The sequence below is a fragment of the Pseudonaja textilis genome, chromosome 7 (genome assembly GCF_049901715.1).
Source record: "Pseudonaja textilis isolate UNSWEBS1 chromosome 7, rPseTex1.2, whole genome shotgun sequence".
NCBI lineage: Eukaryota > Metazoa > Chordata > Lepidosauria > Squamata > Elapidae > Pseudonaja > Pseudonaja textilis.
The window spans coordinates 6,435,898-6,444,871 of record NC_141996.1 but is presented as its reverse complement, the minus strand read 5'-3'; the positions used below and the strand labels follow the sequence as shown (position 1 = coordinate 6,444,871).

General features: G+C 42.0%; 1 protein-coding gene across 1 annotated transcript in view; it reads left to right on the top strand.

The window, feature by feature from the left end:
* Positions 1–2,781: 2,781 nt before the first annotated feature.
* Positions 2,782–8,974, top strand: part of LOC148125233 (uncharacterized) — a 59,621-nt gene continuing 53,428 nt past the window's right edge. The window contains exons 1-2 of the mRNA XM_087936940.1: positions 2,782–3,082; positions 4,896–5,102. Of these exons, the coding sequence (XP_087793066.1) occupies positions 3,022–3,082; positions 4,896–5,102 (268 nt within the window). The 5' untranslated portion in view covers positions 2,782–3,021. The remainder of the gene's footprint in view (positions 3,083–4,895; positions 5,103–8,974) is intronic.

The window sequence follows — 8,974 nt, the reverse complement described above, 5'->3', positions numbered from 1 at the left end:
GCCATTTCTCCAGAATGGTATAGGGTCTCCTGCTTGAGCAAGGGGTCAGACTAGAAGACCTCCAAGGTCCCTCCCAACTCTTGTCATTCTGTTAAATGAATTAAGTGGCCCAAGTTTGCACAAAAGAATCAGCCATGTAAAAATTGCGAATAATTTAAGCTCGGTGGATTGTGCATATACAATTACTGGATCTTCAGTAGATCTACATAAGGAGGTTCTGCAAACACAGAGATTGAAAGAAGAACCCACATCAGTGATGGGATTCAAATTTTTTTTTACTACCAGTTCTGCGGGTGTGGCTTGGTGGGCGTGGCTTGGTGGGCGTGGCAGGGGAAGGATACTGTAAAAACTCCATTCCTATCCCACTCCAAGCAGAGGTGGTATTCGGCAAGTGCTGACCATTTCTGGAGAACCCGTAGCGGAAATTTTGAGTAGTTTGGAGAACCGGCAAATCCCACCTCTGACTGGAGATTTTACAGTATCCTTCTCCTGCCACACCCACCAAGCCACGCCCCTAGAACCGGTAGTAAAAACAAATGGAATCTCACCACTGATTCCAGGGGAAGGTTAGTGCAAAATCCCCAGTCCCTCCCCACCCCACTAACCTGCTTTCCAGCTCTGTTCTCCTGTGCGGGGCAACAAAAGAAGACCCAGCCAATCAGCTGGGACTTGGGAGGTGGAGAAGAGGTGGGGGCGGGGCCAGTCAGACGTGGTATTTGCTGGTTCTCTGAACTACTCAAAATTTCCACTACCGGTTCTCCAGAACTGGTCAGAACCTGCTGAATGACCACCTCTGAGTCGCATTCTGAAAATGCCTCCAGAAGTCTTTCCAATCCTTCTAGCTCCTAGAACTGAAGTTTTGTGTGGAGAGGGTGGGAGTCTCTTTATGTCTTGACATTTCAGAATTTATTTATTGTACCCTGGGCAAGGTTGCCTCGTGAATGCTCCGTTCCTCTTTACAGGAAATCTTCAAATAGAGACCAAAGAGCCACCTGTCTAAATATTTTAGTTGTTATGGGCATCTTGCAACTCCAGGATTCCATGATATTTTCAGCTTTGGTGATGGTTCTCATAAAAACTTTGTATTGATACAGACTTGTATCAAACCATTCAATATTTAACAGGCATTTTTGCTTTCCATGATAGAAAAGTATCTTGACTTCCTATACTTGGCTCACCACTGGAATGTAAAAATAATAATAATAGTGAGCTGTTGCCTTTATTCCCCTGTTATTCAAAAGGAATGACCCAGGATTGATCAAAGTCCAATCAGTTATTAAAAATTGAGCAAAAATTGCTTGGTGTAAGGGCAAATACAATTTGCATCCAAGTTACCTGAATTATGCATGCCTCTTATTGATCGGACTTGATTCCCCAAAGATCATTATCAAGAGTTAAAAAGCAGTCAGGGAAACTTTTTTGCCTGGTAAATGTGAACATATGCTTAATATTCAATATGAATGCCTATTACACAATTTTACTCTGGGGTATTCTCATTTTATGCCTCTTTTTGCACATTGTAACTTCTTCTGTTCTCCCCTGTGTTTCGTAAAAGATTATATAGATTGGTTTTCTGATATCCATCCTTCCGGTTTTTTTGTTTTTTTTTTCATTTTTCCATCCTTCCTGTCAGATCCACCAGCTTCGGCTTGGCGCCTTGCTGGCATTCTGCCGTTGATTGGGGAAGAGAGGGGGAGCAAACAGGCAATAAAACTGCATTACATTTATTATGGAGGGGGAGTTGAGGAAGAGCAAAACAGTTTGGAATCTGGTTCATGTCAGTGTGCTGGGATCTTCAAGGCCGCTTGCCCTGAGTGTAAAATTTCACAAGCCCAAACAGATCAGAATTTCTCATAACATTGAGGCGTGCTGGGTTGGGTGTTTCTGATAAGACTATGGGGGAGGCTCGGGGAAACTAGGGGTTTAGTTCTATATTAGTGCATGGGAATTTTAGATTCCGCTTGACTCTCCTGCAAGCAGCATCTCTTAGTAAAAGCTCCTTTTCACTTCAAACGGAGTCGAGGGTTTTACTTTCCTAAGGGATCAGACTGGGGCAGGTCTGACACTTCCATCCTTCCATCTATCCGTCCATCACTGTCTCCTGGTTATTGGCCCAGCGGGCTTTCATGTCGAAGGTGGGATTAGAACTCACCATGTCCTGGTGATTGGCCCAAAGTCACCCAGCTGACTTTCATGTCTATAGCAGGTCTATAACTCATAGTATCCTGGTTTCTAGCCAGGGGTCTCAATTACTAGACCAAACTGCCTCTCCTAATTATAGCGACAGCAATGGCAGTAGCACTTAGACTTATATACCCCATTTACAGTGTTTTACAGCCCTCTCTGAGCTGTTTACAGAGTCAGCCTTTTGCCCCCAACAATCTGAGTCCTCATTTTACCCACCTTGGAAGGATGGAAGGCTGAGTCAACCTTGAGCCTGGGTGAGATTTGAACTGCCAAATTGCAGGCAGGCAGCAGAAGTAGCCTGCAGCAGTGCATTCTAACCGCTGTGCCACCGCAGCTCATATTATTTCTAATAACTCAATTATTTCTAATAACTCCCCCAAATTATAACTCCTTTGGAGGAGTGATCTCCCAGGAAACAGGTATGATGACAAACTTTACTAAACTCATTTTTCATTTTCACATTTCAATGTCCACTTGTGATTGCCTGACCAAGATGGTTGGGCAATAAATTTTTATTTGTCATTTGTCATGGGGTCTTATTTTTGTTTTCTTTTTTTTTCTTTTTCCTCTTCTCTTTCTTCCCATTTAGGTTTCTATTTCTTGGCTTGGACATTTGACCTCTTGGACAAATAACCAGTAAAGCACAAAGCTTTGATTTTACAATCCCAAAACAAAACAGAAACAACAGAATAACAAAACAGAACCAGTGGTGATTTTCCAAATTGTTTCCCACCAGTTCTATGTGTGGTTCTATGCATGTGTGTTTCGTGCACATGCAGAGGGCTCAAAACCCAACACCTCTCAGCACTAGTAAGCTGAGCTTCCTGTCTGCGCATGCCTAACACATGCTTTGCGTGTGCATGGAGGGCTCAAAGACCAACCTCTGTCAATGCTGGTAAGCTGAGCTTCCCATGCGTGCGAGCCTAACACATGCTTTGGGTATGCACAGAGGGGCTCAAAGACCGACCTCTGCCAACGCTGGTAAGCTGATCTGTTTTTTTTTTAGCTCAGCTGAGGCGCGGCAGTCTGCTCTGCTACGCAAATCAGCTGAGTTAAAAAACAAGGGAATATAGGAGAGATGACAGCAGGGGTGGGCGGGCGAGGCCAACCAGAGGTGGAATTGGCCAGTTCTCTGAACTAGTCAAAATTTCTGCTACCCGTATGCCAGAAACGGTCCGAAATGGCTGAATACCACCTCTGAACAGAACAACAGAATAACAGATTTGGAAGGGAGGTCTAGTTCATTCCCCTGCCGAAGCAGGAAACCCTACACCATTTCAGACAAATGGTTATCCAATCTCTTCTTTAAAAACCTCCAGTGATAAAGCACCCACAAATTCTGAAGGCAAGTTATTCACTGATGAATTTTTCTCACTGTCAGGAAATTTCTCCTTAGTTCTAGGTTGGATCTCATTTTAATGATCTTCCATTCGTTACTTCTTGTCTTGCCCTCAGGTGCTTTGGAGAATAGGCTGAAAAAGTTTCCTTCGTTTATAGCCTCCCCCAAATAACTTATTTCATGACATCTTTAAAATACAATAGGAAAAAAAGGTTAGCTATCAGCAAATTCAACGTTTTGGAGAAGGCTCGTGAGCTATTTATAAAGACAGCATCAGTAGAAACGTTCTCCTGTTAGGTGCTGACAAATTTCAGACTGTTTCATATAACCCTTTCATGCCTTTCTAACACTGAAAATTTAGGCAGCGAAACATCTGCAAGGAAATAACCAAGCTCAGAGAGCACCAAGGATTCCAAAGAACTGATGTATGTAGCGGAAACTCAGAGTTATCTCACAGAAATAATAAGCTGGAAACAACAGAATAAGAGAATTGGAAGAGACCCTGAAGGTCTTCTAGTCCAACCCACTGCTTATGCTGATACTACTCTATAAAGCCTTAGTAAGACCACACCTAGAATACTGCATCCACTTTTGGTTACTACACTAAAAAAAAAAAGATGTTGAGATTCTAGAAAGAGTGTAGAGAAGAGCAACAGGATGATTAGGGGACTGGAGGCTAAAACATATGAAGAACGGTTGCAGGAACTGGGTATGTCTAGCCTTCTCATCATTCCTTATCATCCATCCCCTCCCACTTGTGACTGTATGACTGTAACTTTGTCGCTTGTATCCTTACAATTTGTATTGACTGTTTCCTAGTATGATTTGTTTGCTTATTGTACCCTGTGACTATTATTAAGTCTTGTACCTGATGATTCTTGACGAATGTATCTTTTCTTTTATGTACACTGAGAGCATTTGCACCAAGACAAAGTCCTTGTGTGTCCAATCACACTTGGCCAATAAAAGAATTCTAATTCTAGTGAAGAGAAGGACCAGGGGAGATATGATAGCAGTCTTCCAATATTTGAGAAAGGGGTCAAGCTATTTTCCAAAGCACCTGAAGGCCAGACAAGGAATAATGGATGGAAATTGAACAAGGAGCGATTCAACCTGGAAATAAGGAGAAACTTTCTGACAGTGAGAACAATCAACCCCTGGAACAGAAGTTGCCTTCAGAAGTTGTGGGAGCTTCATCACTTGAGATTTTCAAGAGGAGATTGGACTACCATTTATCAGAATGGCGTTGGGTCTCCTGCTTGGGTGGAGGGGTTGGACTTGATGACCTACAAGGTCCCTTCCAACTCTGTTCATCTGTCACTGTCAGATTAGCTCAAATGTGTGACTCCTCTTTCTTATCGTCTCGTAGTTCACCTGGCTGCCATGGAAGGCCACCTGCACTGCTTTAAATATTTGGTGAGCAAAATGCTCATGTTGGTCCATGCCTTGAAAGCTCGGAATGACCACGGTGAGACCCCACGGGATCTGGCCACGAGGTTCTACAAGGAAAGCATCCTGGTGTACATGGACAGTCTAGAGGAGGAGGAGGAGGACTCATCCTTGGACGAGGAAGAAAGTAGGTGGATGATGAGCAACATTGTGGAAGGGAGGGAAATTGTGAGGTTTTGTTGTTTTTTGTTCTTCTCAAATGCAGTTTTCTCCCTTTTATTAGAACCTGCAACACACAGGATGCAGGTTTTGTTTTAATTAAAGAAAAGACTGCAAAGAACTAAGTCCTAGTAAGGACACCTCTGGAATACTGCATCCACAGTTCAACCCTGAGTTGCAAAGGCCAGACAAGAAATAATGGATGGAAACTGAACAAGGAGACACTCAACCTAGAAATAAGGAGAAATGTTCTGACGGTGAGAACAATTAACCCATGGAACAACTTTCCCTCAGAAGTGGTGGGAGCTTCATCCCTGGAGGCTTTCAAGAAGAGACTGGACTGCCATTTGTCAGAAATGGTGTAGGGTCTCCTGCTTGGGTGAGGGGTTGGACTAGATGAACTACAAGGTCCCTTCCCACTCTTTTAATCTGTAGAAACAGACAAATGGTTGTCCAGACTCTTCTTAAAAAGTTCCAGTGTTGGAGCAACCACAACTTCTGAAGGCAAGTCCTTCCACTGGTTAATTGTTCTGTCAGGAAACTTCTCAGTTCTAGATTGCTTCTCTTCTTGATTAGTTTCCATCCATCACTTCTTGTCTTGCCTTCAGGTGTTTTGGAGAATAGCTTGATCCCCACTTTTTTGTGGCAGCCTCTCAAATATTGGAAGCCTGCTATAATGTCACCCTGAGTCCTTAGTTTTCATTAAACTAAACATACCCAATTCCAGAAACCATTCTTCATATGTTTTAGCCTCCAGTCCCGAATCATCCTTGTTGCTCTTCTCTGCCAGATGTCAGGCAGAAACCTTTGCTCCACAACAGCGTCAAGGAGAAAATTTGGCAGGTCTAGATCCACCAGGAAAGGCCAAAGTTGAGGCAAGCCAAGGATCAAAGACATGTCAAAGCAGAAAGTGAAGCACAAACCAACCCCCTGGATTCGAAGTTCCTAACCCAACTTTTTCATACGCCTCCGAAAAGAACCTCTTCATTTTTTATTTTATTTTTTAAAAAAAATCCTTTGCTAAACTCGATTTGATTCTCCTGCTGAAAGAAGTGAAGGCTTTTGGCAAGACTTGTAGGTTCAAATTGACTTTATAAAGCATCGGAGGGATCTATTATTGAAAGGCCGGGAATAACCAGAGCTGCCACGGTTAATTCTGCGGAGGCGAATTGCTGATTTTGGCCACCTAAGGAGGAGACGCTTCTTATAATTAGCTTTCATTTCATACTGAATGGCACAAACTAGAGATGAAAACTCCATCAGTGAGAGATACGCACCATAATTGCTTGAAAATTGCTAGGAAAGTGTCTGTTTTGGGACTGTTCCCCGAGGATCTCGGATCCTTTGAGGAGGAAGGACTTAGAACAAATATAGAATTAGAATTTTTAGTTTGAGAGAGAGGCACCAACAACCTTTTTTTTTAAAAAAAATTCTTCCGAAATAATGATGCTTGGGAAAAACGGAGAATTTGAAATATTTGAAATATGTAGGATTCCCAATCGCTTTATACCTAGTGAATATGGGAATATTATTTCAATGTCTACTTTGCCTCCCCCCCTTTTTGGTCTACTTTGCTGTATTATTTTCTTTTGGGGGGAGGTTTAATTTAATAGAAGGAAATTATTTAGAATTTTATTGAGCTGGGTCATCATATGAAATATAAATGTAAATAAAGAAAATAGAGGAATAGAGAAGGTAAAGGAAAAAAGCAACTGTGTTTTTTCCGCCAGTGCAGTAAAATACAAAATAAGGTTAAAACTAGCTTTTTACTTTTACATATTTAGAAAATACTTGCCAGAGAGATCCTGGTCATGTGGATGGTTCTAACTGGAGCATTCTCACGTGCAGAAATGGAATTCTTGTCTCAGCAAGGTCTTCTGAAGATTATAGGGATGACTACAAGGAATGAAGGATCTTTTTTATGTAAAAAGTTTTTGTTTTATTTTTATGTTTCAAAAAAATCTCTTTTAGTGAACAGCGTGGTTCCAGGTTTTTACATTTCCATACAAACATGACCTTAGTTACGTATTTATCTTTCACATTCAATTTCATATCATTACATTTATAATTTCTATACATTTTCTCAAACATTCTTATTTTCCTCACACTTATTATATATATTTTCTATTCATATCTTAAGTTCTTTCATGTTTTCAAATATTCTCACGCCTTCTTTACATAAATCTTATTTCTTTAAAAATCTTATTTCTTCTTCTGTATTCGTCGTACTTATACTTTTATCTTTTATTTTTGACACATTTGCAAATTCATCGCGGGCTCTTAGTTCATTGTTCAAAAAATTCCATCATGGTTCTAATAATTCAAAAATTAAAAAATCTCCCCCTTTAACTGCTAATTTGAGTGAACCACCCCTTTATCTTACGCATCATTCAATTAACTCCCCTTTGATCCACAGTAATAATTTATCATAGTATAATCATATTTTAATTCCCACTTTTTGAATTAATAACAATAATTTCCTAGCTACTGCATAACATGTCTATATTTTAAGGCAGATTCTGCATGGTATTTTTTTCCCCTTGGTTACGGAATGAAGGATCTTCTATTGTAGGGGTGTCAGATTCAATGACCTGCTTGGATCTGGCCCATGCGGCCATCTTGGAAACAGGGAACGACCGGCTCGTGGTGCCTCTGCCAGTGAAAACAGCAGAGGGCTAGCAAAACCAACTAAAAACAAAACAAAAGGAGAAATGTTTCCCCTCTTGCACCTGAGCATCCAAGAAGGGACAGGAAAGGAGAAAGGGAAAGAAGAAAGACAACGGAGAAGAAGGAAAGATGGAGAGAGAGAGAGAGCAAGGAAGGAAAAACAAGGAAAGAGGGGAAAGCAGACAAAAGGAGAATGAAGAGGGAAGAAAAAATAAGAGATGGAAGGAAGGGAAGTCCTGCCCTAGAACTTGGCTACCAACAGACAGCAAGTTTCTTCTGGAGGACAAGGATTTGGTGCTCTGCCTAGTCATGCCTTCCTCCACTGGAGACAATGATTCCTCCCTGCCCCGCTTGGGCCACCACAGGTGCCCCTGAAATGAGTGATGTTAAGTGGGCCATGTCTACCCCACCCATGCCCATCCAGTCCCCCTGAGATCAAAACAACCACCCTGATGCAGCCCTCAATGAAATCGAGTTTGACACCTTTGTTCTATTGGGTCTTAGTCAGAGGTGGGTATTCAGCAGGTTCTGACCAGTTCTGGAGAACCGGTAGCAGAAAATCTGAGTAGTTGGGAGAAGCGGCAAATCCCACTCTGACTGGCCCCGCCCCCATCTATTCTCCGCCTCCCATGGAGTCCCAGCTGATCAGCTGGCTCTTCTTTGGTTGCCCTGCACAGGAGAACGGAGCTGGAAAGCAGGTTAGTGGGATGGGGAGGGAATGGGGATTTTGCAGTATCCTTTCCCTTGGAGTGGGGAAGGAATGGTGTTTTGCAATATCCTTCCCCTGCCACACCCATCAAACCATGCCCACCAAGCCACACTACGCCCACCAATCCATACCCAAAGAACCGGTAGTAAATTTTTTTTGAATCCCACTACTGGTCTTAGTGGCTAAAGTGTGTATTTTGGTATCACGTGTCATAGATTTCAGAAATCTATTAAACCGCACTTTTGAGTTTGGCTAGAAGTTCTGGGAACCGCTGTCTTTTTAGGAATGTATTTATTCCGCACATTTATCTCATTTCTCCCCAGGAAATCAAGAAATTCAGCAGTCATTGTTTTTTGACAAGATAATCATTATTTTTTAGTGTAGGCTGGTCTACATGCCAGTAATCTTTATAGCTGTTCACCCTGTCAAATGACAACAACCACACAACAACACCACAACCTTCC